The 27,596-nt window shown below is 57.6% G+C and overlaps 8 protein-coding genes across 11 annotated transcripts; 5 read left to right on the forward strand and 3 right to left on the reverse strand.

Moving 5' to 3' along the window:
* The first annotated feature begins 216 nt into the window (after positions 1–216).
* GID8 lies at positions 217–1,531 on the forward strand. The gene is made up of 3 exons (XM_062775786.1): positions 217–402; positions 576–771; positions 955–1,531. The coding sequence occupies exons 1-3, from the start codon at positions 311–313 to the stop codon at positions 1,393–1,395; spliced, it is 729 nt and encodes a 242-aa protein (XP_062631770.1). The 5' UTR covers positions 217–310; the 3' UTR covers positions 1,396–1,531.
* A 43-nt stretch (positions 1,532–1,574) lies between these two features.
* On the forward strand, positions 1,575–2,613 carry TANGO2 (Transport and Golgi organization protein 2; the record flags this gene model as incomplete). The annotated part of the gene is made up of 4 exons (XM_062775787.1): positions 1,575–1,618; positions 1,669–1,848; positions 1,896–2,309; positions 2,349–2,613. 4 exons carry the CDS (start codon positions 1,575–1,577, stop codon positions 2,611–2,613), a joined length of 903 nt encoding a protein of 300 aa, XP_062631771.1.
* Positions 2,614–2,653: 40 nt separating this feature from the next.
* On the reverse strand, positions 2,654–3,591 carry RL25 (60S ribosomal protein L25; the record flags this gene model as incomplete). Its single annotated transcript, XM_062775788.1, has 4 exons — positions 2,654–2,668; positions 2,720–2,789; positions 2,847–3,195; positions 3,579–3,591. 4 exons carry the CDS (start codon positions 3,589–3,591, stop codon positions 2,654–2,656), a joined length of 447 nt encoding a protein of 148 aa, XP_062631772.1.
* A 1,152-nt stretch (positions 3,592–4,743) lies between these two features.
* On the forward strand, positions 4,744–7,223 carry ptc2 (Protein phosphatase 2C 2). The gene is made up of 11 exons (XM_062775789.1): positions 4,744–5,047; positions 5,222–5,243; positions 5,356–5,436; positions 5,475–5,705; positions 5,748–5,813; positions 5,851–5,927; positions 5,973–6,114; positions 6,151–6,300; positions 6,339–6,572; positions 6,609–6,832; positions 6,881–7,223. Exons 1-11 carry the CDS (start codon positions 5,045–5,047, stop codon positions 7,082–7,084), a joined length of 1,434 nt encoding a protein of 477 aa, XP_062631773.1. The 5' UTR covers positions 4,744–5,044; the 3' UTR covers positions 7,085–7,223.
* A 612-nt stretch (positions 7,224–7,835) lies between these two features.
* On the forward strand, positions 7,836–11,032 carry LACS7_0 (the record flags this gene model as incomplete). 3 transcript variants are annotated; one of them, XM_062775790.1, is made up of 19 exons in its annotated part: positions 7,836–8,029; positions 8,088–8,121; positions 8,175–8,189; positions 8,237–8,317; positions 8,368–8,773; positions 8,813–9,114; positions 9,153–9,282; positions 9,364–9,504; positions 9,545–9,689; positions 9,725–9,838; positions 9,879–9,893; positions 9,934–9,956; positions 9,999–10,086; positions 10,130–10,164; positions 10,209–10,307; positions 10,345–10,419; positions 10,456–10,728; positions 10,767–10,847; positions 10,896–11,032. In XM_062775790.1, the coding sequence occupies 5 exons, from the start codon at positions 7,973–7,975 to the stop codon at positions 8,571–8,573; spliced, it is 393 nt and encodes a 130-aa protein (XP_062631774.1). In that variant the 3' UTR covers positions 8,574–8,773; positions 8,813–9,114; positions 9,153–9,282; positions 9,364–9,504; positions 9,545–9,689; positions 9,725–9,838; positions 9,879–9,893; positions 9,934–9,956; positions 9,999–10,086; positions 10,130–10,164; positions 10,209–10,307; positions 10,345–10,419; positions 10,456–10,728; positions 10,767–10,847; positions 10,896–11,032. The 3 variants fall into 3 exon arrangements, with proteins under 3 accessions (XP_062631774.1, XP_062631775.1, XP_062631776.1); XM_062775791.1 differs by having other exon boundaries at positions 9,364–9,689; XM_062775792.1 differs by lacking the exons at positions 7,836–8,029; positions 8,088–8,121; positions 8,175–8,189; positions 8,237–8,317 and adding an exon at positions 9,322–9,328 and having other exon boundaries at positions 8,596–8,611; positions 8,683–8,773; positions 9,371–9,504.
* PF13_0198_3 (Reticulocyte-binding protein 2 a) lies at positions 11,030–14,848 on the reverse strand. Its single transcript, XM_062775793.1, has 11 exons — positions 14,674–14,848; positions 14,266–14,434; positions 14,130–14,224; positions 13,874–14,084; positions 13,777–13,831; positions 13,168–13,289; positions 12,825–13,130; positions 12,653–12,781; positions 12,124–12,612; positions 11,962–12,084; positions 11,030–11,919 (listed from the first exon to the last, which is right to left on the reverse strand). The coding sequence occupies exons 2-11, from the start codon at positions 14,419–14,421 to the stop codon at positions 11,173–11,175; spliced, it is 2,433 nt and encodes an 810-aa protein (XP_062631777.1). The 5' UTR covers positions 14,422–14,434; positions 14,674–14,848; the 3' UTR covers positions 11,030–11,172.
* Positions 14,849–15,382: 534 nt separating this feature from the next.
* Positions 15,383–16,124, forward strand: SUMO1_1 (Small ubiquitin-related modifier 1; the record flags this gene model as incomplete). The annotated part of the gene is made up of 5 exons (XM_062775794.1): positions 15,383–15,525; positions 15,578–15,666; positions 15,715–15,758; positions 15,856–15,947; positions 16,063–16,124. The coding sequence occupies exons 1-5, from the start codon at positions 15,471–15,473 to the stop codon at positions 16,122–16,124; spliced, it is 342 nt and encodes a 113-aa protein (XP_062631778.1). The 5' UTR covers positions 15,383–15,470.
* An 82-nt stretch (positions 16,125–16,206) lies between these two features.
* On the reverse strand, positions 16,207–24,763 carry ura7 (the record flags this gene model as incomplete). 2 transcript variants are annotated; one of them, XM_062775795.1, is made up of 21 exons in its annotated part: positions 16,207–16,547; positions 16,588–16,890; positions 16,927–17,084; positions 17,122–17,210; positions 17,248–17,634; positions 17,671–17,865; positions 17,901–18,035; positions 18,075–18,319; positions 18,368–18,390; positions 18,430–18,471; positions 19,143–19,159; positions 19,204–19,518; positions 19,563–19,686; positions 19,738–19,865; positions 19,944–20,060; positions 20,097–20,148; positions 20,183–20,228; positions 20,264–20,440; positions 20,531–20,641; positions 20,681–20,848; positions 22,226–22,235. In XM_062775795.1, the coding sequence occupies 21 exons, from the start codon at positions 22,233–22,235 to the stop codon at positions 16,246–16,248; spliced, it is 3,144 nt and encodes a 1,047-aa protein (XP_062631779.1). In that variant the 3' UTR covers positions 16,207–16,245. The 2 variants fall into 2 exon arrangements, with proteins under 2 accessions (XP_062631779.1, XP_062631780.1); XM_062775796.1 differs by lacking the exons at positions 16,207–16,547; positions 16,588–16,890; positions 16,927–17,084; ... (15 more) ...; positions 20,531–20,641; positions 20,681–20,848 and adding exons at positions 22,575–23,449; positions 23,484–23,750; positions 23,786–24,415; positions 24,488–24,763 and having other exon boundaries at positions 22,204–22,539.
* Positions 24,764–27,596: the final 2,833 nt, after the last annotated feature.

Consider the following 27,596-nt stretch of genomic DNA (forward strand, 5'->3'; position numbering starts at 1 on the left):
GGTGTTGTTGCAATGCAGCACACGGCGGTGCTGGTGCTAGCTAGCTAGGTAGGGAGACCATTTGTTTTGATTTGGATCATATGATGAATCGGAGAAGCCAGTCGCGCTTGCCACGTGGGATTAAGTATCCCACGGTGTTGTCGATTCCGTTATGCCACAACCGGCGGGATTAGAGCTGGCGCAGTCCTTCAGGCCTTGCTGCATCCCAGCTCGCACCCATTTGCACCTTGTCATCAAACTATAACAGGCGCTTTCATCCCCCATTCTTTCGACTTCTTCAGTCTGCAGTCTGCATGCTTGCTTGCGCAGCATGTCGGCCAGACCATCAATCAACACGGCTGGCCAGCCTGCCGGCCGTCAGACTTGGGAAGCCAAGTTTGAGTCAGCCGAGGTGTCCACCACGTGAGTTCGCTATCCCCTACCACCTGCTCTCCATCCCCTTTCAAGATGAGATTAATTGCAAGTGGGAATCTCTCCTAATACACTTGAGGACACCCTTTTTACTTTGCGCTTCTGATACTTGACACCCGTCATTCTTGGAACTTCAGTGGGATGCAAGTGCTGACAAGCCGCAGCGACTTCAATGCCATAGTTTTCGATTACCTCGTGGTCCAGGGCTTTTCGGGTGCCGCCATCGCATTCGCACGCGAAGCTGGCATTTCTCAGACGATCGACCAAGCCATGATTCAAGAGCGGATGGAGATTCGACAAGCCGTTGAAGATGGTCGCGTTGAGGAGGCTGTTCGCCGAGTCAATGAGCTGGATCCAGAGGTGAGCAGTCGTGTTCCCATTCCCATTCCGTCAAGATCGCCCCAATGATATGAACCATCATGCACCACTCTCAGCCGGCTTCGGCAAGGCCATGCGGAAATACCTGATTTCACAGACCTGATATGAGGGGCCATCATCTTTCACTGCTTTTAGTGTTTGCTCCAGAGAAGCTAACGAGAGCAGATTCTGGACACCGACTCTACGCTACTCTTCCACCTGTTTCTCCTGCGATTGATCGAGCTCATTCGTGCCGAGCGCATCGACGATGCGTTGCAGTTTGCCACTCTCGAACTCGCCCCTCGCGGCGCCCAGAACCCCGAATTCCTCGCCGACCTGGAGAGAACCATGGCCCTCCTCGCGTTTCCAAACATCACCAAGGACGACCTGTCGAGTGACCCAGCGTATGCGCCAATCACCAAGCTTATGAGTCGCGATCAACGCACCAAGGTCGCGAAGGAACTCAACGCGGCGATTCTGGATAGCCAGGGGCAGGGGAAGGAGACTAAGCTCGCCGGTCTCATTCGGCTGATGGGATGGGGAGAGGAGCGCCTGAGTAAGGCTGGCATTACTGTTCACGACGATCGTGGCCGCCAATGGGCCGACGCTGTACTTGACGAAGTGTAAGGCAAAGTTGTATGGAGGAGCTAATATTGTATATATTGGTGTATGATGTTACCAAAGTCAAGAAGTAGGAGCAAGTCACATGATCTGGTCGGTCGCCGGAGTGACCGAATGAATGAATGATTATGACTCGATGACATCTATCTCGCAGGGCAATGTTGTTCATCATCGCACCATAGGCAATGTGCATCGTTTTCTATACGCAGGTGCAGCCTGGCTACAAACTGTACGTTTCGCATGCAACCGTGCTGTTGGCCTGACGCTGATCCATCGCAGTGTGCTAGCCGCCAATCGCGACGAGTACTTGGATCGACCGGCAAGTGCTGCTCATTGGCATCGCTTCGAGCAGCCCGAGCAGCCCCGTGATGATGACTACGTTCTCTGCGGTAGAGACTTGGGTAGCCCAGACCAGGGGACCTGGCTGGGCATTACAAGAGACCTCAGAATAGGGATCCTGTAAGAAGGGGTCATACCTCGCAATGTTCACTGACACCCGCCTCCAGCACCAACATCAGGTATCCCGTTACCCCCACGACCACGATCACACCGTCTCGAGGCTTGCTGCTCAAGGCATTCCTTGCACCTCCACCTGCTCAGGCTCCTCCGATCGACGACTTTCTCAACTCGATAAGCTCGGAAACGTACGCAGGCTTCAACCTGCTACTGTTTCACCTCCATAAGCGACAGAATGGCTGGGGTGAGGACGAGATCGGATACCTCTGCAACCAGCCACAGCATACACTCTTGTCGCTATCCAACGACAATGTCCCCTCCAGAGGAATATCCAACTCGCCCTTGGACGCCCCGTTCCCAAAGGTTGTGGAAGGCGAAGCACGAATGACCCAGCTGCTCGCCGACTGCCACGCTCAAGGAGGTTCAGAGGACGACTTGGTAGAGAACCTCATGTCGCTCCTCTCGTGAGTGTTCAGCGCGGTGCGACTATTCTGACGCTCTAGCCCTTCTCGGCCCATCAAGACATACACGGACATGACACACTCGACGCGCATCGATCCCTTCTTGTTGGGGCCAAACCCCAATGCCTCGCCTACGCCCGAGGTGGCTGGTGGCCGTTGGTACGCCACTCGAGTATCCACCGTCATTCTGGTCAAGGACGACGGTCAAGTGCTGTTTGTGGAAAGAGACATTGCTACATTGGAAGACGGAGTAGTAATCCAAGGCTCGGGCGAGCGGAAGGAGCGCTTTGCTGCCGAGTTTTCGTAATAAATGCATCCCTACGACCCCAAACAACAAGAAGAGCTGTTTAGATGAGGCCAATCTGCGTTGCGTTAGAAGCTACCCAGTGCAAATCGAGGCTGCTGCTACCCACCTTGTTGGCGACCTCGAGAGCATCGTAGTCGGAGGTGAGGCGAACGTAGGCCTTCTTCTTGCCATCGGGCCTGTAAAAGGGGATCAGCCACGGTCCAACCCGTAAACGACCAAGGTCCCCCACTCACCTGATGAGGGTGTTGATCTTGGCAGCCTCAACGTCGTAGAGCTTCTTGACGGCGTCCTTGATGTTGCGCTTGTTGGCACGGAGGTCGACAATGAAGACAAGGGTGTTGTGGTCCTCAATCTTCTTCATGGCCGACTCGGTGCTCAGGGGGTGCTGGATAGTGCGGAACTGGTCCATGCGAGGAAGGTGGGGGATCGACTTGCGGGGGTACTTGGGAGCACGGGCAAGACGAAGAGTCGTGGGGCGGTGGAACGACACCGAGGTGCGGACCTTCTTGGTCGCATGCGACTGGGTGCCCTTGAGGGCAGCCTTCTTGGCCGAGCGGGCCTTGGCCTCCTGAGTCTTGCCGGCTGTTGCTATGTCAGCATTATCGCTCCACACGCAGAGAAGATCAAGGGTAGTCGCCGGTGTCGGCTGAGTGCCTCCAGGCGCCGTCCCGGAGATGCACTCGGTGCAGCGAAATGACATTGCCGTAGCCCAAGCCCAAGCCCAAGCCCAATCCCAATCCCAGCAACATCACGATCCTCCAGCTGGTCGAGGTTCCTCTGGGAGATTGACGGCAACGTCGACATGCCTGACAATGAGGACGTCGCTTCCTGTCTGTTGCCCATCGACAGGCAGACCGGGACCATTACACCACCAGAGTCGTTGTATGCGGTCGCTCATCCACAGGTTGCGCTGCTCCGGGCTTGGGCTGATCGCGAGAGTCGAGGCAAGAGTCCGTAATGCTCACCGTTGTTGGACATGGCGACAAACTGGTGCAAGGTTAGTTACACGACGAGTGTTGAGGTGTGTCTCGAGACTGTACTCACAAGCTTGACGGTTGAAGAGGTTTGTGGGTTGAGCTGCTAGCAAGAATTGTCGACCAGCAGGGAGTGAGCGAGCAACCAGCCAGCCAGGGGCGCATGGCAGCACAACCCGCCCACCGTACGCCGTCGCCCTCGCCTGGCACCGAGCCACCCAGTCCGCCCACCTAGCCAGCCAAAGAACCTATGGACAAAATATTTGATTCCGCCGCGTCAGGCGCCACTTGTCCCTATTTCCGAGATCCCGATCGGATTTACCATAATCGCCTATATTTTCGATGGACATTGGAGATTATGTAATACTTCAGTGAGAGCACTCCTGTCGAAGGATGTTTAACTCGTTGAGGCATTGCATGCACGACCGACTACTACTAACTGCATGTACCATTGTACAAGTCGTTTGGGCTCTGGAGTCAGCAGTGTGTGTGTGTGCCCTTGGTGCCGTTGACGTGCGTGCAAATGCTATCGGAACTGGGCCATGATCATGAGAAGCAACGAGCTTTGGGTGAGTGACGCGATGCCGCGATGCGACGTCGACTGGGTGGTATGCTGCTGCTGCCTTGTGGGTTGATGATGGTCCATGGCATCCAGGGCGGGGTGGTCAAGGTGTGACGCGTGCAAGCAAGGTATCGGGGCAGAGGGGTAAGCAGGTCTTACCCCAGTACGCCAACACGCCAGTGCACCAGTGCATCATCCTATGTAGGGGGCACGCACACGCGCGCGCGCGCGTGCCTACGATGAGAGATGAGCGATGGGTGATGGGCGTAGGGCGTAGGGCGCGCGTGGGTCGCCGCCGCGCGGGCAGCACGGCAGCGGCGGCGTCACTGGGCTGGGATCGCTGGGAAGTGCACACCTTTTGACCAAGCGACGACGAAACATGAGCCAGGGAAAAAGTCTTGTGTTGCATTGGTTCCGTCTCACCCCGCCCACCCACCAGGTCCACCTCTCTCGTCTTCGGCACAGTCAGGTGTGTGTCGGTTTTTTGACTCCGCCTGTCCAGCCAGCCAGCCAGCCAGCCAGCCAGCCAGTCGTGGTCCACTTCCGCCACCGACCGATCCACCCACCGACGACACCCACTGGCGGCGGCGGCGGCTCCTCCTTGTCGCGACTCGTCGTGGCTCCTCTCTACTCCTCCTTGTCACCACATACCACCACTTTTGGGTGACAACTACTTTGACTCATCAGAAATCACCCCCCAGCAACCCTCTCGTCCTCTCTCGACGTCGTATCCATCGATTGGCTCAAGCACAGTAGCCAACTTTATCGCGACTCCGGCCCTCATCCGCTTCTTCCTACAGCAATTTGACGATTGTGCCCCGATTGTACAGTCTCGAGCCACAACACACACCCCTTACAGCATCCGGCCGCTAGTCTTAGAACCACACAAGTCACCATGGTAAGCTCTTGACGGCCAGGCCTCACCCATCATAAAAAGACCACACACCCCGCCATGGCCTTGGGACACGTCGTGGGACTGTGCGATCTGCTCATCTCTTCCCTACCCCAACACTCCATCGATTCGACGGTTGCTGACAAATTGTGCCTTCTCATCTGCTCTTCACTATCACAGGGTCAAACTCTCTCGGAACCAGGTTCGTCATACCAGGAGAGAGACAGTGGAGGAGATTAAAGCTGACGTGTTGATCCGCCTTCTCGCCGACTCGACCGAACGACTTCGCCCTCGGATTCATTTCCCTTGATCAGTGACGGAGAAGCACACCACCACTGTGCTGAGGCAGAAGCAGTTCTGGGTGGGACTGTCTGACATGCAGGGATGGAGAATAAGTGAGCATTTGCCCGGCCCCACCGAGCTGACGATTCAGGCATGGAGGACTCGCACACGGTCCACTTGTACCTCCCGCCTGGCGGCTCGACCCTCCCACCGTCGGCACAGGTCATTCCTGAGCAGCCTGCTGGCTCTACAGTGTCGAATGATGGTGTTGATGAGCGGGGTCCTGCACTTGCAGGTGTCTTTGACGGCCATGGCGGCTCCACAGTCGCCAAGTTCACCGGCACGACCCTGCACACTCGCCTTGCCAACTTGGACACCTACAGTAGGTGTTTCGGCCAATAACAGCTTGGCTGACGTATTCCAGAATCTGGCGATTATGAGGTTGCGCTGAAGCAGGCCTTCCTCAAGACCGACGAGGACCTCCGAGCTGGTGAGAAAGACGAAGGCTTGTCCTGGCTAACTTGCAGACCCTACGTTCTTCAACGACCCCTCGGGCTGCACTGCCGTTGTCGGTCTGATCACCCCGGACGGCCGTATCATTGTCGTGCGTTTCTTTGTCGTGTGATGTGGCCATTGCTGATGATTACAGGCCAACGCCGGTGATTCTCGTGCCGTACTCGGCTACAAGGGCGAAGCAAAAGCGCTCTCCAACGACCACAAGCCCACGAACAAGGAGGAGACGGCCCGTATCACCGCAGCTGGTGGCTTTGTCGAGTTTGGTCGTGTGAACGGTGAGCTAGGCGTTGGCCTGTGCACTGACGATCCAGGAAACCTTGCGCTGTCGCGTGCCATCGGTGACTTTGAGTTCAAGCAGAACTACACTCTTCAGCCCGAGCAGCAGATTGTCACCGCCGACCCGGAGATCATTTCGCACAATGTCGACGGCGAGGAGGAGTTTATTGTCCTGGCATGTGATGGTTAGTTCTGGGTCCGAGGCGGTTCACTGATGGTCTAGGCATCTGGGACTGCCTGTCTTCGCAGCAGGTTATCGACTTTGTTCGCCGTGCCGTCGCCAATGGTGACGACCTTTCCAAGATCTGCGAGGACCTCATGGTCAAGTGTCTGGCGACGGACTCGGAGACCGGCGGCATTGGCTGTGACAACATGACTGTCGTTATTGTCGCTCTGCTTGGTGGTCGGACGCAGGAGGAGTGGCAGGCTTGGGTGAAGGAGCGCGTGGACAACAAGAGTGAGTTCCATGTGCGTACCAGGCGTTAACCGGTAGTCGGTCGTGACACGCCCGAGTCGATTCCCGACGTGTTTGGTCAGGCTCAGCCTGGTGGTGGCTTGGCTGGTGGTGCTGGCGGTTTCCGCATTTCGGGTGCCGGAGGCATGGGCACCATTGCCAGCATTCTCAGCGCCTCCGGGTTCTCGTTCCGGGCGGCTGGAGAGGACGATGACGAGGAGCTGCACATTGTTGACACGCTCGACGACGGACACGGAGCGACTGTGAGTGTAGCTGGTGAAGCTCGAAGCCCGGGTACTAATCCCGTGTAGCTGCATAGCATTCACGACCAGGATGACGATGGCGACTCGCACATGGACTCTGGTGAAGAGTCTGATGCGACTGCGGCTGTCGGCGACCAAGGTAAAGCCCGAACCCCCGCGTTCTCTTCCATTGGCTCCCCCACGGTCCCGACACCAGAGTCATTGCAGCCTGCACGATCTTCAGCCGCTGCCGAGGAGCCGGAGTCGCACTGAGTTGGATTGCACTTGTGTACATAGATACCACGACGTTTGTCCTTTTCATCGCCACCAACAATAGCGGTCTGTCAGAGAGAGAGAGTGAGAGTAGCGAGACGATTCCATTTTATACCCTGATGCAAGTAACTGTACGTGGCCAGTGCAAGGAAGGGGACGAGCACCGATCCTAGTTCCAAGGCGAGGATGCAACCTCGGGTCAAGTTGACCAGGGCGTCACGACCTAGGGAACGTCATGCGGCGGTCAGTCAGTTGTGATGTCTGTCTGGTTTGGTCGTTGTCCGGGGCCCGCTCGTGTCATGAAGGCGCCTTGCCTAGCCTGAGCCAAGCGACCGACAGCGCGCGGGACTCGGCGGCCACTGGGCTCCCGCGCTATTGATGCCCATTGGGCCAGTAATGGCCCCCGACGATCAAGACAGTTGTTGTTTGTGGCTTGGGTAGGAGAGCCACCGCCGGCCGGTTACTCGGACTCGGGTGGTGACCGGAAGTCAGTTTTGAAGCCCGCACATTTGTTGTTCGGGCAATGGCGCCGTCATTGATTAGCCGGGCATGGGCCGACGACGGCCCAATTTCAATGTCGGTCGCGTCTGCCTGAGGCGGCGCTCCACTCTAGGTCGACTAGCCAAAACACAAATGTTGGTGTGCTCGAGGCTGGCAGGCGGGGGGGCGCAGCAGGACACGCCGCCGCCGCCGAGCCAACAGGCAAGCAGCAATGGAAGCAGCCTATGCAGCTAGTAGTAAGCTTGCTGTCCACAGACTTTCCACGTAGGCCATGTACAAGACATCCTCGCCTTCTTTGGCCTCAACTCGTTGCCCATACACCTTTGACGTTGCACTATCCGTCAGCAGCCATCGTATTCCTCTGCCGCCGCTGGGTCCAACTTCAACATGCCTGTCACCTACACCCCCTACCCCAAGGACCTCAACCTCAACAAGCAGGACATTGTGAGATCACTCTCGGCCATACGCCCCAAGTCCCATACTAAACGCGACCTCCGCACAGCCCATTCCTGGTAGCGAGACGGCAACCACGAGTGGTGAGCCCACCGATTGTTGACCGCTTGGAGCGAGTGCTGACCATGTTCCAAAGCCTCCTATGTGACCAGTACGTTGGCCGCCAACATGGTCAAAGCAGTTGAGCTTACGATTCAGCCACCTTTGACCCCAGTCTCATCCAGGTGGACCTGAACGGAAACCCGCGACCCAGGACGCTGTATGAGCTCTTTGAGAACAGTGGGTCAAGTCGAAGACAAGCCGAGTGAGATCTGACCGTTTGTCCTTAGCCGCAAACGAGTTCCCGAATATCCCAATCTTCCGTTCCCGAGTGCTTCTGAAGCCGACCAAGGCTGGAGAGGCCCCTGCTGTTGGGAACGAGACTGTGGACACCACGTACGCCGAGGTTCAGCATCGCCGCAATGCCCTCGGCTCGGCCTTGCTCGCTCTCGAGCGTCTCGGCCGTCTTCGTAACCCCAACACTCCGGCCGGCTAACAGTCTCCACCGGAGATCGTTTATGAAGGCATCCCAGCGTGGGGAGACCGTCTTAAAGGCGGGGCTCGTCGAGGCTGGGCCGTTGGTGTCTGGAGCCGCAATCGCGAAGAGTGGCAGGTTGTCGATCTCGCATGCCAGGCCTATGGACTCGTCGGCGTGAGCCTCTACGAAACCCTTGGCCCCAACACAACAGAGTTCATGTAAGTTGCATCGAGTGGCTTCCGACTGCTGACAGCAAGTACCAACCACTGCCCTGTGCCTATCATCTTCGCGTCGTCAAACCACCTGGTCGACATTTTGAAGATTGCGCCGCGCTGCCCTTCTCTTCGTGCCGTTGTGTCAATGGACCGCCTTTCGTCTGGAGAGCGCGATGTTCTCTCCCAGTGGTCAACCTCTCTGGGCATCTTGCTTTTGGACATGGCCGACCTTGAGGAGTGGGGTCTCGAGCCCGGAAACTACGTTGCCCCCGGCCCTCTTGAGGGCGAGAGGGAGCTCGATTGCAACCGCATTGCGACAATCAGCTATACCAGTGGCACTACCGGTGGGTGGGACATTGCACAATCAGCGCTAAGCAACTAGGCAACCCCAAGGGCGTGATCCTTACCAACTGGAACATGACTTCTGCCACTCTCTCACAGTCATTGGGTGGCGTGGAGTTCTTCACCAAGCCGGGCTGGAGGTTCATGTCGTACCTGCCTTTGAGCCACATGTGAGTGAGCTCGGTCCATCGCTCTGCTGACACGAACAGCTACGAGGTATGGACTGCAGCGGCGATCAGACCTTCTAACCCCTTTTAGCGCTTCCTGCAGATCCTTGTCATCGCAGGCGCTGGCACCATCTGTTTCAGCTGCGGCGATACTACCAAGCTTCTCGAGGACGCCCAGGTCTTCAAGCCACACTTCTTCCCTGGCGTGCCGAGAGTTTGGAACCGGTGAGTGGAAGAACCTTTGAACCTTTCAACTGAGCGACAGTGTGCACGCGGCCATTCAAACCCAGATGGACACTCCTGGTCTTAAGGGTGCCCTTCTCCGCCAGGCCGTTGCTGCCAAGAGGGCCAATTGGAGGGAGCATGGCCAAGTGACCCACAGGGTATACGACGCGCTCGTTTTCAGCAAGGTATGTGTGTGAATGAGGGCAACGCTCAACCGCAGGTGCGCGCCTTGTTGGGTGGTCAGGTTAGGTACATGTCGTCTGGCTCGGCCCCCCTTTCCGGTGCCGTTCACGAGCTCCTCAAGCTTTGCTTCAGCTGCGATGTTGTTCAGGGTGTAGGTTGCCACATGGGTGATAGAGCTAACGCTGCCACAGTACGGGTTGACAGAGGTGTGTTACGTGGCCGAGTGGTGTTGCTTACCGTTTCAAGACTGTTGGCACCTGCAGCAAGGGGTGAGTGGGCCGGTGCAGACCCAACGCAGCTAACAAGAACAGCATTGCCTGGGATGTCGGAGCTACCGGAACCTGCGGACACCTCACTAACTGCAACGAGGTCATGCTCGCGGATGTTGCCGAGATGGGCGTAAGTGGCCTCTTATTATCAGTATCAGCACTGACGTGATCAGTACACTCACAAGGACTCGCCGAACCCCCGTGGCGAGTGAGTTGTTTCAGTACCTCGTGGTTCGTCCTCACACTTGACAGAGTTTGCATTCGTGGCGACAACATCTTCATTGGCTACCTTCACGACCCGGAGAACACCAGCAAGGCTTTGGACAAGGACGGCTGGTTCCACACTGGAGAGTGAGTGCGCCGCCGAGACACCATCTAACCCGTGCAGCATTGGCGAGTTTGACTCTGCCGGGCGCCTCAAGATTATCGACCGCGTCAAGAATGTCGTCAAGCTCAGCCAGGGGTGCGTGTAATCGCCAGTTAAAAATACTGATGGCAGCGAATATGTCGCTTTGGAGAAGCTGGAGGGCATCTATGCTCTCAACCCGCTCTTTGCGGCCCTCATCGTCCACGCAGACTCGCTCCGTTCGTCTCTCGTGGCTATTGCTGTGTTGGATCCGGCCCTCGCCTCGAAGCTGGTCTTTGACGTCCTTGGCGAGAAGATTGCCCCCGAGGACACCGAGGCCCTCGACAAGGCCGTCCAGAACGAGAAGATTCGGGACAAGATTGTGGCCGGCTTCGCCCAGGTTGCCAAGAAGAACAAGCTTAACGGGTGCGTCGTTACCGGTCTTCCAATCTGACCCGCAACAGGTTTGAACACATCCGTGGTGTCTTCCCCACAGTTCTACCCTTTGCGGACGATCTCATGACGCCTACCCAGAAGGTCAAGCGGTAAGTAGACTGGTGAAGCGCTATCAAGTTTGATCTAACATAAACAAGCAATGTTGCAGCCAAATTCTTCGAGAAGGAAATCGAGGAGATCTACAACAAGACGGAAGGCAAGATTTCCAAGCTGTGAAAGGATGTTGTATGCCGTCTCGTTTTGTGAACTGCCCAGAATTGAATGTATTGGTGCCATTGATGTCAAGGTCTGTAGTGAGTCAGACAGGTCGATGGAAGACACGGTGCATTCGCCTACTGCCAACCGAGAACACTATCGAGGCTGTGGCAGGCAAGCCGTGCCAGAGTCGATAGAATTGGCCCTATCTAGCACACGCTATTTTCTCGGGGCCTGAGCTTGCCCTGCATCGTACAGTCCCGGCCCCCGAGACTGCGGATGCCCTCCATATTCTCCGTAATGTTGCGGGCCATTTCCTTCCCTCCCGTAGTATGGCACGGCAGGGGGATATTGTGAGGGGTGCGCCGGTGCGCCGTGCTGGTAGCCAGTGTCTGCGTATGGAGCCTGTTGATGAGGAGGTTGCGAGACACGCTCAGCTGGGTTCATCATAGACCGCTCCCAATGAGGATTGGGGGGACCAGACGGGTAGTTGGTCGGTCGATCAGGGTACTGTTGACCCTGGGGCTGGCCGTTCGCATACGAGAATGGCGGGGTCGATGTCGCATGAGCGTAGTGCCTGCGGGGGTCGTGAGAGGACTGAGAATGATAGGAAGACGCGGGCTCATGCGGCCTCGGGTGGTGATCGTATGAGCGAACCACTGGGCCCGGGGTTCCGTTTGGAGGTGGCAGTTGGGCAGGTCTGCTTGGCGCAGCTTGTGGCTGCCTCTCAAGAGAAGGCTGGAGTGCAGGGCTGTGGACTGGGGGATATGTAGGATGGGCCGGCACCGCTGGTGGCTGGTTGAGCGGAGAAAGGAGAGATGGGGCACCTTCGTTTGGAGCCACACCTGGCGAAGGCAGCGGAGTACTGCCGTTGATGGCGGCAGGGGCTGTGTCCGGGTTGACAAAGGCCTTTGGTTCCTCAACTCGCCTCCGCTTTGCCACTGCTCGCTCCTCACAATCCTTGCACTGAAGCCCGTCAGCAAGCAGTTCTGGCTGTGGCAAGCCTACCCTGAAATCCACTTTCTCCCAATCGCGAATTCCTCGACCTTCGGCAATGTCACGGCGATCGTGGCAAGTGACATGCTGCCACCGGCCACAGTCGTCACAGCAGACAGTATCTGCCTCGTCCTTCTGAGATTGTGAGCTGTCGTCGAAAGCATTTGCCCTCACCAGATTCCATCCAGTTTGCAAGCACACCTCGCACCGCAGCTCCCATGAAGAGTTTTGGGTGGAGGAACCCGGGGTGGAAGCGTTCGTCTTGATAGGCGTGGCAGCGCCATTGCCGGCTTCCTCATCCGACGAGGACTCGACTTGCTCGCCGTCTCGGCGACGCTTTCTCCTTTCCCGGTCACGCTCCGCCTTTTCTTTCAATCTCACTTCGTCCTCGAGACGGATGCGAACCGCATTTTCTCGGGCCATGAGGCGCTCTTGACGCTCGCGCATCCGATCCTCCCGTGCCTTTTCCCGGGCCAGGAGCTCGGCCTCCTCTTGGGCCTTTCGAGTTTCTTCTTGACGCATCCTCTCCATGCGTTCCTCCATTTCTCGCTCAGCTAGTTCGCGCTTGAGTTGCTCCTCCTTGGCGAGTTCGCGGGTCGCGATACGGGACGATCTCTTGCGGTTGTTGATGGCCTCCTGTTTGATCCGCTCTTGCTCCTTGGCCTGGGGGAGCCCTCAGCGAGGCATTACAGACAGCACATACCTCGAGGACCTCCAACACCTGTGGTCTAATATCATCCGCGACAAGCCTGTACAAAGCTTTCTCGTCGGCATCCTTGGATTTGGCCCATTGTTCTGGGAAAGAGCTCCATTCTTGCAGGGTTACGCACACCTGCGGTGTCAGGTAAAAGCCCCTGTGACCGCATCACACTTACAGCTTCCCACTCGATGAAATCCTCTGGCAACGCGGCCGCTTCCTGGACTGCGAGTTTGACTTCGTCGACGTCCTGAGTGTCGTCTTCAACAGCGTTCGGGTCGTCCTCATCATCATCCTCAGCCTTGACTGAAGTAGAATCGTTTTGGTCATGAATCGAGACATCGTCATGCTCTTCCGTGGGACTTTGAGGATCAGAAGCTGCTTCTGCTTCGGATTTCCAGTCCGGATCCGATTCTGGCTCATCAGGAACCTCGGACAGAGGGGAATCCCCAGTTTTGTCTGCCAAGGTCGCAGGGGCTTCACCCTGGATGGTTAGCTACAAAAGAGGAGCGGGCACATACCTTGGAGGGCCCATTTGCTGCGCCACTCGCTTGAAGACGGGCTTCGTGGACTTCTTCGTCGGTGAGCTCGCTGAGTTCGCTCTCCTGGTCGTCATCACGGCCTCGGGAGCGTTTTGCCTTGTCTGGACCCCGCAGCCATTCGTCTGGAACATGTTGCCATTCATCATCGACAGCGCGGAGGCGCCGGCTCACTCGCGTCCCTAAAGGCAGAGGTGGTGCCCTGGTTGGTGTGGAGGGCGACTCTTGGGCGATGCGCGCCGAACTTCTCGTTGAACGATCCGACCGCGGCGTCGGCTCTGACGCAGCACCACGTTTGAGTGCTTCGACTGTCGGGGTCAGGTTGCCATAGAAGACGACCTGTGTTCGCTTGCGTGGTCCAGAAACGACTTCATCTGCTTTGGGAGCGGGCGGTGGGAGTTCTTCGCGTGGCCGCGGTTCCTTCTTCTTGTGCGACTTTTTGGGCGGCGGGCGCGAGCGTTTTAAAGCGCGTTGAGCGCGCTTGGCCTTCAAGGAAGTCTTTTTGGGCGGCCGAGGAGGTGCAGGTCTCACTCGTTGGATCCAAAGGCGATTGTCTAGCCAACATTAGCCCTGGCCTCTCCATGCACCTACCATCGAACAGGAAGTAGGTATTGCCGGCCTTGTCCCATCCAATCGGATCGACACGCTAAAGGAGTGTGAGCCGAGGGCATGATTAACAAGAGCTTACCCAAGACGGTGCGTCGTCTTCTGTCTTGAGCAAGGACCGAAAGCGCGCCGGGTCGTCCAGTTGCCATTCACACAGCTGCCAAAGAATCTCGACCTTTTGGCTGAGACCCAGTGTAGGCCATTCCACTGGTTCTTCGATGGTGCCCAGAACGTTGCGCTCAGGTAGCCTCTTGAGGAACTGCTTTCTCAAGTTCTCAAAGGCATTCTCGCGGCTAAGGAGTAGTGATCAGTGTTCTGGAGTCGTAAGTGACACCCACTTGATCTGGCGGTTCCACGTCAAGCTATATAGCAACTTTGAGACAAGGTCTGGCACCAGCGCGTCTTCGGCTCCATCGAAATCTTGCTCGAGGGCCTAGGCTGTCAGTATCCCATCAGCAGCTGAAGCCAACGGACCTCGATATCCCAGTCAACAATACCGAAGGCGTCGGCAAAGGTCCACATAAACTGGCTGATTCCAGCCCACCGCCAGTCCTGGCGAAGCTTGGTAACCAGCGGTGACGGCGGTGGTGGTGGGAGGGAGGTGACCACTTGTGGAAGTTTACGCGGCATGGCTGTTGTACCGCTGTTCCGAGTTAGTACGATGCAGCAGGACAGAGTGGGCGGATGGATGCGCATGCTGGGTGCAGGACAATGTGTCTCGTGAAAGGTAAAGGTGAGACTCTAAGGCGAGTTTCCGGCCAGCGACATGATCATGGCATGAATGTCGTCGCGCTCGTCGTTGCACAGATGGGCATGTGGAGGTGGAGGTGATGGCCGTGGTGGAGAACATGGACCGAGAAACGCAGGGCACAACAAGCTTACCGATGGGTCAATGCAAGAAATCAATGGGCAGGCCCGAGGACCGAGTTGACGGATGATGCGGCTTTGCCGATTGCCCTTGAGTGGGATGGTATTTTTGATTGTGAATGATGGCCAGAGCAGCAGTGAATCAAGTGGAGATTTGTGAGGGGGATGGGATGGAAAGTGCGGTTGGTGGTGTGTGGTGGGTGTTGTTGTTGGCGACGGACGACGCGGCGGGGCACAAGCGTGGGTGGTGTAACGGTACGTGGTTGGGTGAGGGTGGGTTCAAAGTCGCCGCCGCCGCATAAGGGCGCGGTTCCAGGGTTTGATTGGGTCGGGGCTGGCTGGCTGGTGGCTGATGGCAAACACCTCTGGGCTGCTTGCTCTGTTGCACCTGCAAGCCCTTTGTGCCCAGCAGAGAGTAGATCGGCGACGCTGTGATGGTTGTCGTCAACGGCTTGTCGGTTGCCCGCGACGCGATGTGGGCTCGAGCCAGTCGAGTGGTGTCCGTCTTGCCTCCGAAAGCGGCGACGGCGCGTCACCGACTACACGCTGGATCTGCACCAGCTGTACTGCATGTACTGGTGCCTGAGACAAAGCCTCGTGAGTAGCACGCGCCCCTCGCGTGGCCTTTCGGATTTTCGGACTTTCTGAAATGTGGCGCGTCGCGCCAGGCAGGTCCACTCATTGCTTCTGGCCCTCCACTTGCCATTGTTGGTTCACCAACACGCACATATCACGTCGACAACAACTGTCTCGACCCCCACGCCCCTTCACTTCACCTTCTCTTTCTCACCAAAGACCAAACACTCGCCACCATGTCCGACGCTGGATCGCCTTCAAACGCTGCCGAGACCAAGCCCAAGGCCGACGGTGAGTGCTCCTAGTCGTCTTCCTCACAACCAACGCTCACTCGATACATCAGACAACACTCTCAACATCAAAATCCGCGCCACTGACGGCTCCGAGGTCTTCTTCAAGATCAAGAAGACGACCAAGCTGAACAAGCTCAAGGTGCGCTGCTCGTCCCCGCGCCCCTTGGCAACCGCTGACGCTGCGTAGAACGCCTACGCTGACCGTGTCGGCCAGGACCCGGGCGCTATTCGGTGGGTACACCACGACTCGCACCCCACAACACGACATGCTAACGTGAGCCTTCCCTTGGATCTGTTATCCTACGCCTCCAATTCGCCCCTACTTCAGCCTCTTGTTCGATGGGCAGCGCATCCTCGACAACGCTACGGCTGATGACCTCGACATGGAGGACGGCGATGTTGTCGACGTGCTCCTTGAACGTGAGTGAGGGCACGCGCGGGCGTGGGGCATCCACACCGATGCTGCTGCTGCTGATGACGTCTCATACTAACCTGGTTCAGAGGTCGGCGGCTCGTGCTAGATGGTCAAGGTCAGCCCAAGAGGCTATTGTCACCAGGTGGCAAATTGTTTCCAGCGCAGTTCTGCTCGCGTCCTAGTTTGGCGCCGCTCCACACCATAGGCGCGAATAGCGACACGCGATGTACATCAATGTTCATTAGTGACTGACTGTGCCTCTCCTGTTACGTGCCATGATGTACATCTAAAAAGTCTTCACTATTAACCAACAAGGGCAACCTCGACCTTGTCTGCGTCGACGACGTTGCCGTCACCCTCGAGCACCTTGACGCCCTCGACAGCCTGCTTCCGGCCCTTGGCGCTGGCAGTGACGGCCTCGCTCGCTGGAACAAACTTGGCACTCTCAGGATGGGGAGCCTTGTAGTTGGCACTCGCAACAATGTGCTCCTCGAGAACAGGAAGGCCACAAGCAGCAGCAACCAGTCCAAGGAAGGGAGGGGACGGGTTGAGGGGGCGCGAGCAGAACTCGGGGTGGGCCTGAAGACCGACAAAGTAGGGGTGGCCTGGATGGGTTAGCAATGGGCCGCAGGATCAACGACTCACCCTCAATCTCGAGCATCTGCATACGCTCGCCGCGCTCATCCTTGCCAACGAAACGGAGACCGCCGGGGGTTTCCAGTTGCTCGACATAGTTGGGCTCAACCTCGTAACGGTGACGGTGGCGCTCCCAAGCCACGTTCTTGTTGCCATACAACCGGCGGAGAGCGCTCTTCTCGGTTCCGGGCTCGAAGATTGTAGGGCGAAGACCCAGACGCATAGTGCCGCCCATGTGCGTCTTGGAAACCTCAGGCATGAAGCAGATAACGGGGTGAGGGGTCGTCTTGGACAGCTCGGCCGAGTTGGCGTCTGGCGTTAGTGGCGTACACAAACATGAACACTCACCCTTGAGGCCACAGACGTTGCGAGCCCACTCGATGACAGCGATCTGGAAACCCAGGCAGATACCAAGGTAAGGAACCTTCTGCTCACGGGCCCACTTGGCGGCAGTGATCATCCCTTCGGTTCCACGCTGACCGAAACCTCCGGGGACGAGAATACCCCTAAGATGTCAGCATGAACGACGACCATTCAACCTACTTTGCCGAGCAAAGCGATCGCCAAGCGTCGTGGTAACGGACGGGGTCGCTCTCCTCCATCTCAGGCTCGAGATCACCGGAATCAACCCACTGGGTATGGTCAGAATGGCCATTCAGATACACTCACGTGAAGCTCCAGCTTGCGGCCGCAGCGCAAAGCGGCGTGCTCGAGCGCCTTGACCACGCTCATGTACGAGTCTTCAAGAGACGTGTACTTGCCGACGAGGACGATGGAGACCGAGTCGAAGAAACGCTCGGATCCAACACACATCTGCTTCCAGCGCTGGAGGAGCTGGTCTCCCTTGGAGGCCATCTCGGCGGGGACAGGGATGTTGGTCATCTCGAGACGCTTCTGGAGGAAGGTGATGAGACCCTGGTCACGGAGGAGGAGAGGGACGTGGTAGGTCGAGGTCACGTTGTGCACACCAAGAACCTGCTTGGGGGAAACGTGACAGAACATGGAGACCTTCTCCATGGTCTGAGGGAGAAGAGGGACCTCGCAACGACACGCAATCTAGCGTCAGTTGAGGCAGTCGAGTTAAGGACTCACCAGGTCGGGGACGAGACCGAGACCACGGAGGTCACGAATACCGGCCTGAGTGGGCTTGGTCTTCTGCTCGCCGCCGATGAAGGGGATCAGAGAGACGTAGATGAGGGCAAAGTTCTCGGGGCCGACGCGGAACTGGAACTGGCGCATGGCCTCGATGAAGGGAGCAGACTCAATGTCACCGACAGTGCCGCCAAGCTGCGGGTCAGACCAGCACACGCCACTCAACCCACCTCGACAATGCAGACGTCGGGCTCCTCGCCAGTCTCGTCCACGGGGGTCTTGGCGACGCGCTCGACCCAGTCCTGCACGGCGTTGGTCAAGTGGGGCACGATCTGGACCGTCTTGCCGAGGTAGTCGCCACGGCGCTGGTACAGAGTCAGCCAGCGTCATACGACAAGACTCACCTCGCGCTCAATGACGTGCTGGTAGACCTTGCCAGTGGTAAGGTTGTTGTCCTTGCCAAGCGAGACGTCGAGGTAACGCTCATAGTTGCCGAGGTCGAGATCGGTCTCACCGCCATCGTTGAGGACGTAGACCTCACCGTGCTCGGTCGGGGCCATCGTACCCGCGTCAATGTTCATGTACGGGTCAATCTTGATCGACGTGACCTTGTAGCCGGCAGTCTTGAGGAGAAGGCCGGTGCTCGAGGCTGAGGAGGGCGGTTAGAAGGTGACACCTTTGATGGTCGATGACATACCAATGACACCCTTGCCAATGCCACTGGGTATTGTTAGCTCTGGACACTGTTCTGCCACTCACGAGATGACACCACCACACACGAGGATGTACTTGACCATGGTTCTGAAAAAGGTCAGTTGCAATGAAGAGATGGCAAAGCTGCACCTAAAGCTGATGTGGGGGGACGCGGAGCACCGAGCGAGGTCTAAGCGGCGAGCCTAGGAATTGCCACTGGACAAGTCAGTCAACCGTGCGTCGGAAAGAGAGAAAAAAATGAATCTCACAGCAAAGGACTGGGCTTTGGAATACTGCAATACATTGACATGGGTTGGCGGCGGCGCAGGAAGAGACGCGACAGAGTAAGCTCGAGTCGTACGCGCTTTGTTCTTCTGCCATTTGATCCTCACCGATTGATTGACAGTACCACGGCAAGGTCTGTCAAGAGCGTATCACGGGTCGGATTGACTGCAAGTCGATAACCAGAGGGACTTGGCAAGAAGGAAAGATCTTGAAGAGTTGGAACAAGATGGGACGCGGTGCCGCTGGTGCTGGCTGGAAATTGTTGGTGCGAGTCACGTGACTAGCCTCGAGTCCAGTCACTTTTGGTGGCAACACGCGGTGCAGGCGCGCGGCGGCGGCCCAAATTGATTTGTTTACTTTCACCCAAAATGTGCATCACGCGTCGCAACGCGTCGCTTGGTCCGTCACACCCCCTACACGCCAGCAATCTAGTGCATCCTTGTCATATCTAGTGACACCAAGCTGGCGTGTCCCCCTTGCTGTCGCAGATCCACCTAAAGCTGCTCGGAAACTAGGGGCCAGTCAGCTGTCGCCCATGCCACTGCACCAACTTACAACATAGCCCCGCGCTCCGCGGTTAAAGCGTCCAAGTACGTCCACGACGTTGCCGAGCATTGCGTTGCCGACCAAGTTCCGGCGAGCATACACAAACGATTGCAGCGCCATCCGGGACAGGTCGGCATCGGTCAGCTGCCGCAAGACAGCTTCGATCTGCGCGGCCGGCACCGCATCGGCAGTCTTTTGCAGACGCACAGTAAGCTTGGACAGCTCGCTGTGCTCGACATCCGGCTGCACAGTCGCCACAATGCATCCAGAGAGCATGGCTTCGGCCATCCGGGTGTCAACAGTGCCGTCCTGCCATCCTTCAAACTAAACACAAGTTAGCTCATATCATCATGTAAAAGGCCACTTACAAGACAGACACCAGACTTTGCCAAGTCCGATGCACGTCGTTCTTCATACTTGCTCCACCACTTCGAGAACGCAGATGATTCCTCGAAGGGATCTTCGTCGCTGCGAAGTACACGTGCAGGGGGGCTGGGGGCTGTAGAGTCTGCGGTGTCAGAGGGACCACTAGGCTCGACCCACGGCTGCTGAGGACGTATTGTCGGCCCCTCGGCATCTTGGGCCACTCTCGTTTTGGGGTTGTGGGCCGTGGGATGTACGTGACTACCCGCAAAGCGCGGCCACGGGTACGAGGGTTGAATACATGGTGGCTGTGGGGAGTGAGCTTGGGATGAAACGAGTCGCTTACTCGGCCTGGCTGTCAGCTCCTCCACACGGTGTTGACTCACTGCAGGCAGAATGTGCGCCAGTAGACCCATCTCCCAGTTGGATCCCAGGCGCTCCACCATGGCTTCATAGGCCAAATCCTGGGAGAGCAGGGCTTGAGGGTCGGCTGTCAACGTGATCTGGGCTGTCAATCCAAGCGCAACCTTCGCCCTTACGTTTGCTCGCGCGTTGACGACGGGCCGTCGCTGAATATGGGCCCCTATTTGGCTGCATGTCAGTGTTGTAGAGATGCAGGGCTCACTTGATCACCGTGGAGTCGGGACACGCTGAGCTGAGCTCGGTATCGTCTGGGATGTGAGCGCAGCACAGAATGCAGCCTCACCGTTGCCGATGCGCCATAGGATGCGCCTGCAACCTGCATCTTTGAGGTTCTCAGCCAACCCAAGAGAGCCATTCCATGATGGGGAGAATGGCGCTACGGCTTTGACATTGACCGCTGTTGACCGCTCGAGCAGCCGGTACGTGTAGAGTGCTGCTGGTATTGACGACGAGTTGTCTGCTGGCGTCAGTTCAGATCGGAGGAGAGAGTTGCCGACTGACATGGGAGGTCTGGGTGGGGTCAGCGGAATGAGCTCTGCGATGGACGCACCAATGAAGAGGAGAATGTCGAGCGGCTCCTGGCCTTGCTGCTTTGACAATGGTGGGTGGTCGTCGGGAGCTGGCCCTCCAGCATACCACGAGGGGAACCCGTATGCGTGGGCTGCAACATTAGCGCGATACACACACTCCCCGCACTCACGATCCTGCTCGCGCTTCCAATCTGGGACCACGGGCCGGTTGAACAACGCCCACAAGTAGGCAGCCGTGAGGATGACGACGGAGAGGCCGAGCAGGAGGGGCGACGGGCGCGGGAAGGATGTCAAGAACATGCCGTGCGTCGAGAGCAGCTTGGCGGCTTTGCCTTCTCCTGCTCGCGATTTACAGCAATGCAAAGATGGGGTTTTTGGATGCGATGCAAGAGCGTTGCTGCGCGCCAAGAAATGACCACGCAACTAGACGCGGCGCAGCAGGTCCAACTTTGTAGTGGAACCGTGGGGCTCCACAGTGGCAACGTTGTGGGCGTCACTCACAAATGGCAACGCGGTGTGGTCAGAAAGTCAATCCACGAGTCCTGCATTTATGCATTCTGCGTGCTTTGTCGTCCCCCTACGTGAGCCCATCGTGGCATTCTGTTTGACCTCACAGGTTTGGGACGGCGTAGTACCGCTCACTCTTCAAATTGCTTAGATCGGCGACCTCTTGCCGCCCACCGTGGCGGCTGGGTATCGAGTCTCGAGATGAGTGCGAGTATGCGAGTGTGAAGGGCCTTTTGGGTCGCTTATTCGACAAAAAAAAGGTGGTACTGCGCCCCGAAGTTGATTTAACACCACTGCTTATCACTCTCCTGCCCTCGAGTTGTACAAGCATGTCTTTTTCGTGGAACTTGACGAACGACTGGCCCACGCACAACACTGATAAACTCGCGGCCTCTCATTCATGAGCCACTCCCATTCGATATCTTCTACTGGATCGATATCTTACTTGATCGATATCTTCTACTTGAAAAGAAATAATGTACATGTCTGTGAAACAACGGCGTAGTGCCTATCTGATCGAATGTGCCGGCCATAGCTCAAGGCAGGGTTCAGGTCCTGAGGAACGCTCCTTTAGAACGACAGTCCGCGCAATTATCTATCTGTATCTGAATAGCCGCCTTGCAGGGTACATGTTTTGGGTACAACCTGATATTTTAGTCAGAATAGAGGGTCAGAATCTGGTCTAGGTGCTGACTATGAAAGAGAATGCAGCCAAAGAGGGAGGTGATAAATGTCACATGCAATCGTGGTCTGAGGTTGATAGGCCTACACCCCATCGCTCTCCTCTCGGTCTAAGGCTGTCAGTAAGGCGGCAACTCGGACTGATGCTCTGAACAAATCCTCTCAAGGAACCTCGGCAAGACATGGATCTCGCGAAGAACTTGCAGGTTTACTGCAGTTACCTTCCGATCTCATCGACGTGAGACGGCGTTGGCGTGTCGGTCAGCCTCTGACTCATGAACGGGCGCTGTAGATGGCAGGCTTGCTCGACAATGTATCCTATCGCATTTGCAACTCAGGTAACGAGTTAGCAAGACCGTGGAAGGTGGCGACAAGGCCTGTGCAGACCAAGATAAAGATATGGCGTAACTCAAGGTTAACGCACGGCCACATCGATCAACCCGAAGCCACAGGAGGTAGTCACCGAGATGAAGTGCCGCAACACACTGCAGGCGTGCAACTCTATCCCATGCCCCCCGGCCATGAACTTCTGAACATTCTTTGCATTGTGCTCAAGCCCCGAGAAGAACTGGGTTGAAAAAGACTCCTCGTGTGGATATAATACAACAAGCCGTTGGGGGAGGAGGAGTATGGAGACATGGAATGACAAGACGCCAAGGGAGAGGCCCTTGAGTGAAAGGTAAGCACCGTGGTTGTTTCGATGGGTGGAGAGGGAGAGCGATTGAACATTTTCTAGTGGACGGGGACGGTCGGCTTGGACGACGACAAGTCATGACGGGGATGGCTCGGCGACTCGGGCACAGTGAGGAGCCTACGCGACTCCCACGCGCCGCAGATGTGTCTACGAGGTCAGTTACATTCTAGAAAGTAACTCACCGCTTGCCATTGCCAGCGCCCTTCTCGTCGATGCGACACTTGCGAGAGCAGAAAGTAAGGCCACACTTGCGACAGTTTGGGAAGTTGACACCAGACGCGTTACAGACGCTGCAAGTGACATGCTTGGTGAGAGCGCTTGCGAGCTCCAGTGCAGCAAGCTCGGGGTCGATGGCGGCAACAGGCTGGTCAGGTTCGAAAGGCAGCCTGCGGGTCGAGGGTGGAGATGGCATTCGGTGAGCCCCAAGCTGAGGAGAGGACGCGACGGCGCGTAGAGGCCTGGAGTCAGTCTCCTTGCTTCGGCGAATAGACAGAGGAGCTGGGATAGGTCCACGCTCTGGAACCGGTGATCCCTCTGAGACCGGCGACGGAGGCGAGACGTTTGCCGATGGGGGCGACATCGACCACTGGTTCAGGGATGGCCACCACGCCCCATTGCTACTTGTCTTTCTCGCTTGAGCGAGGACGATACGGTCCTGCGAGCGTTGCACCTGACGCAGCTGCGAGAGGGCTCTAGGGGTCTCCTGAGCGTGGTCGATAACGGGAGGCTCGCGAGAAAGAGATGCCAGGGATGCAGTTGACTTGCAAGGGGTTAGCAGCATCCTTGATGAGTGGATGGTGCTGTCGGCAAATGAGAAGATTGACGTCTGCGAATGCTTTCGCCGGTGTTTCACGGGAGAAGCGCGATCCAACGGGAATGGGTACGCATCGAGTTCTGCTTGCGGAATCGGACTTCCACCCGTGGCCTTGAGGACGATGTTGAGGCGGCGGTAGGCCTGGTGAATCAGGTCGTCGGCGACCTCCATTCCGCTTGGACCCTGGCGGATGACCGCCTTGAAGGATTGCTCGGCAGCCAGAGGGGAGGACGTCAAGCCACGCTGGCCGTTAGCTGCGCCGACGGCGTAGACTTACGATGTAGTGGGCCATCAGCAAGACAGCGTTGCGCTTCATGAGAGTCTCTTTGCTGAAGTCGGATGTCGACTTGAGGAGGGGAAGCTCGAGCAGCTTCTCAGTGACCGCGCGGCCGAGGTGCCATGCGTTCCGGCCCTTCTGACTATCGCCATGAGGCTTGAGGGCCCAAGGCAGCTGAGCGGGTGTGATGGGAGGCAAGAACACCGGGTCGTGGCGCTGAATGTGTCCGTGCCGGTAGAGGTGGAGGAGAGGGAGTAGCAGTTCATACTGTGATTGTCAGCCACGTAGGACAAATCACTCACCAGAAGCTTGATCTTGTTTGAAGGACTGTCATCTCCGTGGGGTGTGTGAATGACGAAGGAATCGGCGGTCGTTGAAGAATGACTCGAAGCGGCAACAGCATGGCTGCGAGGCTCGACGGCCTCGGGGGCTGCAGCGCGCCTCTTGCCCTTGAAGTCGACGACGAGCACGTCGTCCTCGTCGTCGGTGCTATCCTGGTCCTTGAACTTTGGTTCTGAGCGAACAATGTGTCGCTCGCTCTCAATGATCCAGCCAAGGCCGAGAACCAGCCAGCCTCCAGCTTTACCAGAGCCTTCTACATCCCGAACGGCGCGTTTGCCATCGGTCGGGATGCCCCAGCCCTGTGAGACTAGCCTCGGCATTGCAGGGCGTTCTACGGGCGAAGTGGGAGCGGAGGCAGTGGAACGGAAGAGTGAAGTGAACCACGAGGACGACGGCGGAGATTGAGAGTCATCGATTGACGACTTGCGGCTCGGAGGAGGTGAGGCTTCGGGGTCGGGTTGAGCCAAGCTGGATCCACGGACGAGAAGATTGCCGAGAGCCAGACAGGCAGTGGGAGAAGCGTACGGCGGAAGGGCTGCAGTTGCGTAGTACTTGGCTGCAAGGGAAGGCTGGTGTGCGATGAGGGCGGTCTGTACAGTGTGAGCAAGAGTGGTAGGGTGATTACTCGCCTGTGCATCCCACATCAACGATCCTTCGTCTACGTCACTGTGGGTGTCGTCTCCATCGTCGTCTGCATCGTCGACGGTGTCGTCACGAACGTGGCCAGAGTCGCTCTCGTCACCGTCCTCGCTATCGCTATCGGACGGGGCTTTGGCGTCCGAGGTGAGGCCGATAAGGCGGGCGAGCTGGGCGAATGACCTGTTCTGGCGGAGGGCCCGCGGTAGGGGGAGGAGGGAGTTGGCGTGGGAGTGGAAGGCGGGGCTGGGGTCGCCTATACGAGGCGGCTTGGGCTTTGGTATAGTGGACGAGGAGCTCATTCGGCGATTGGGTGCACGTGCCGGGGTGGTGTGTTGGTAGGGTGGTAGAGATGGGGTGGTGGAGTGTCACGGAACGTGGGTGGGTAGAGAGGCGTGAGATGCGACTCTGTATGTGTGGACAAGGAAGAGGTCGAGTGGGATTGGTGTTTGCTACTCGTGCTTGCGCAGCTTTGAGATGTTTGTAGTCAAGTGGGGGGAGAGTTGAAAGCGAGGAAGCGAGCAAGGTTGGATTGTTGCAACAGATTTAAAGCAAAGGAAGAATTGAGTGCGCGATTGATGCAGCGACAGGCGGCGTGGGTGGCATACAGCATCACACCTCGATGATATCCAGATTTCGGTGGGTGGTGGTGGGCAGGCAGCCAGCCAGGCAAGCCAGGCAGTCCCAAGGTACGCACCAGAGCGACGCCGCCGCCGCCGCCGTGTATCCCTTGGCTTGTCGGCCTCGGTCCCTGACACTTGCCCTTGGCCCAACCACTTTGCCCTTTCTGCGCGCGCTCATCTTCGGCTCGCCGCTCAGTTGCTGCGCGCGCATTTCGTCTTGCCAGTGAGTGGCCAATGGTCCTCTGAGCTTGCCGCTCACATGCCCTCTGCCCCCGCCGCAACCTCTGTCGCACCGGCGTGCCGATACCCATGCAACCTACGTGCATGCGCCCAACGCCGACTGACCGGCCTCGAAGCTCGACGGGGGCGTCGGAGACTAATTCGCACCTTGTGGCCCATACCTGTCTCGTGTGTGTCGTGTGCGGTGACTTGTTGTCTCCGTGTGCCTCCTCTGTTGCGACCTAGTCTCTGGCCTTATGCCGCCCCCGGCCCCCCCCCGCGCCGAGTGGCGGCCTAATCTTGTGTCGCTGCAATACGACCGTAGCCAGATTGAAAGCCTGAACTAGTCGGAACAGAGCATTCCAAACCCACTCGACGTGGCCCAAGGCAAAACAGGCGAGACAGACCTTTTGCATTCCTCGCGCTGCATAATCTTACCCTTCAGTCACATTCCATTACAGCATGCTCAAAACAGACCAGTACCCGCAGCTCGTCCAGCTGCGTATGCGACGGTTTGGAATGGTGCAAGCCTCACCGGCAAGCCTCGCCAAGGCCCGTAGCGCCGCTGTTTGTAAACTCTGATCCAAAGCCCAGGGGCCAGGCTTCGCATCAGCGACGCCTCGGAATTCATGGCGCAGGTCGTCTGCCCTTGGAGGTCCCTTCGTGATATCGCCAGTTCGCATCCGACATTGCCATCGTCGCACCAAGCCCGTGAGATGGAGTCATCTGAGTGGTTGATGGCGGTCACAAGACCACTTTCAAGCTTTGTTGACGCCAGTCTTCTTCGGCTTCTCCGACTTTCAGCCTACTCTGGTCCCTTGCGTGCGCTAGTACAGTGGCGAAACAGCACGGCACGGCACGCCCGCACGGCACGGCGGCGGCGCCGTAGGTGCTCGTGCGACCGACCGACACAAACCTGCTTACCGTGCGGCGGCCACGGGTCACGGTCGCGGTCACTGTCACAGTCACGGATCGGCAGTCGTCTGGGCGACATTGACAGGGGTATGAAAAGCTGCCGGAAGCCCACTCTCTGGATGGTTACGTAGAGTGCGTCATCCGCACTGGGCACCGTTTGAGCAATCTCGCCTCTGCGGCCATCAATTGCTTCCTATCTCGTTCTCGGCAGCAGTCTCCATGTTACAACTTGGTCTCACAACCCCACTACTGGGTGGCCGGCCACTGGCCCGGAATCATGCCTTGGCTCCGGAATCACACTCCGGCGCGTCTGGGAATGCGGATACGGGCTGCAAAACGCTGGCGACTCCTCGGAGGCTGAAGCTTGTTTGTGCCTTTGTCGAGCTCAACTGATCGCCGTCTCGTCCCAATACTTTAATAAAGTGGTGGTTGCCGCTGCCTCCCAACGGCGTATACAGGGAGAACACTGACATGGCGCCCGGCTTCCTTGGCCTCAAAAGTCGTTCTGGTTTGAAGATTGGTTCACCCGCCAGTTTATCCTCTCTCTTTCCTTGTGGTGAGTGAGACATGGCGCTGCCACCATGGGTTGAAGAGCGCAGAGGCGGAACAACCATGTTCTCTGCGTCCTGCCACGAGGATGGCAGGCGCGTAGTGGCGCTGCCGGCGCTGTCGCGCTGTCCTTGGTGCCATGCACTTGCCACGAGGCAGATGGAAGGACCTCCGGACCTTTGGCGTCTAGCGTCTCGGAGGCAGCTGCCAATGGCAAGACCTGGAATTTGTGCGGGGCATCGGTGACAACAGAGTCCTAACTCGATCTCTTGGTTCTGCGGACTCGACTTTGCAGAAGACACTGACCGCCGAGGAGGTCGGGGCAGGCAGGTGTAATCTTTGCCCGTTGTCGCTGGCCCATGCCATTGGCTCGTTTGTGGATGACTTCCTGACTCCGTCGACTCCGTCCTGGCCATCCTGGGTGCCTCGGAGCAATCCGCCAACCACAATGGGCCCATCCGATACGGCCGCACGGGGCCCCCGCATCTCTATCATGATTTAATGACGTGTGTCGCATTATCACTGCTAAGGGTTGGATTTCCCTATGCCATTGCCGCACCAGCACCTGAGTTCAGAGTGACGCGCGCCGCGGCGGAGGGCCGTCCGAGCCAGTCAGGCCGTCAATCAGAGGCCACGCCGCCCCTCGCAGCCCCGTTCCCAGCCAGCCTGCAGCCTGCCAACGCATCCACCCACCTCGTGCCCAACCTGCCTGCCCAGCCTGCCTGACTTTCGCCCCTGGCTCGCTGGCTGGCTGGCAGTCGCCCACCCCCAACGATACGCCCCCCCCCCCCCCCCCATCCCAACTTACTTTCCATCGTCTTCCCTCTTC

This window comes from Vanrija pseudolonga, chromosome 7 (assembly GCF_020906515.1).
Source record: "Vanrija pseudolonga chromosome 7, complete sequence".
NCBI lineage: Eukaryota > Fungi > Basidiomycota > Tremellomycetes > Trichosporonales > Trichosporonaceae > Vanrija > Vanrija pseudolonga.

What these genes read in the sequence shown, in the direction of transcription:
- GID8 (XM_062775786.1), top strand. Translation starts at nt 311, where the DNA reads ATGTCGGCCAGACCATCAATCAACACGGCTGGCCAGCCTGCCGGCCGT. An exon ending in TCAGCCGAGGTGTCCACCAC is followed by an intron (nt 403 to 575) that starts GTGAGTTCGCTA and finishes GACAAGCCGCAG; the next exon opens with CGACTTCAATGCCATAGTTT. An exon ending in TCAATGAGCTGGATCCAGAG is followed by an intron (nt 772 to 954) that starts GTGAGCAGTCGT and finishes TAACGAGAGCAG; the next exon opens with ATTCTGGACACCGACTCTAC.
- ptc2 (XM_062775789.1), top strand. An exon ending in CATGCAGGGATGGAGAATAA is followed by an intron (nt 5,437 to 5,474) that starts GTGAGCATTTGC and finishes CTGACGATTCAG; the next exon opens with GCATGGAGGACTCGCACACG. An exon ending in GGAGCGCGTGGACAACAAGA is followed by an intron (nt 6,573 to 6,608) that starts GTGAGTTCCATG and finishes GTTAACCGGTAG; the next exon opens with TCGGTCGTGACACGCCCGAG.
- PF13_0198_3 (XM_062775793.1), bottom strand. Translation starts at nt 14,421, where the DNA reads ATGCCGCGTAAACTTCCACAAGTGGTCACCTCCCTCCCACCACCACCG. An exon ending in TTGTTGACTGGGATATCGAG is followed by an intron (nt 14,225 to 14,265) that starts GTCCGTTGGCTT and finishes CTGACAGCCTAG; the next exon opens with GCCCTCGAGCAAGATTTCGA. An exon ending in TACCTACTTCCTGTTCGATG is followed by an intron (nt 13,290 to 13,776) that starts GTAGGTGCATGG and finishes TGCGGGGTCCAG; the next exon opens with ACAAGGCAAAACGCTCCCGA.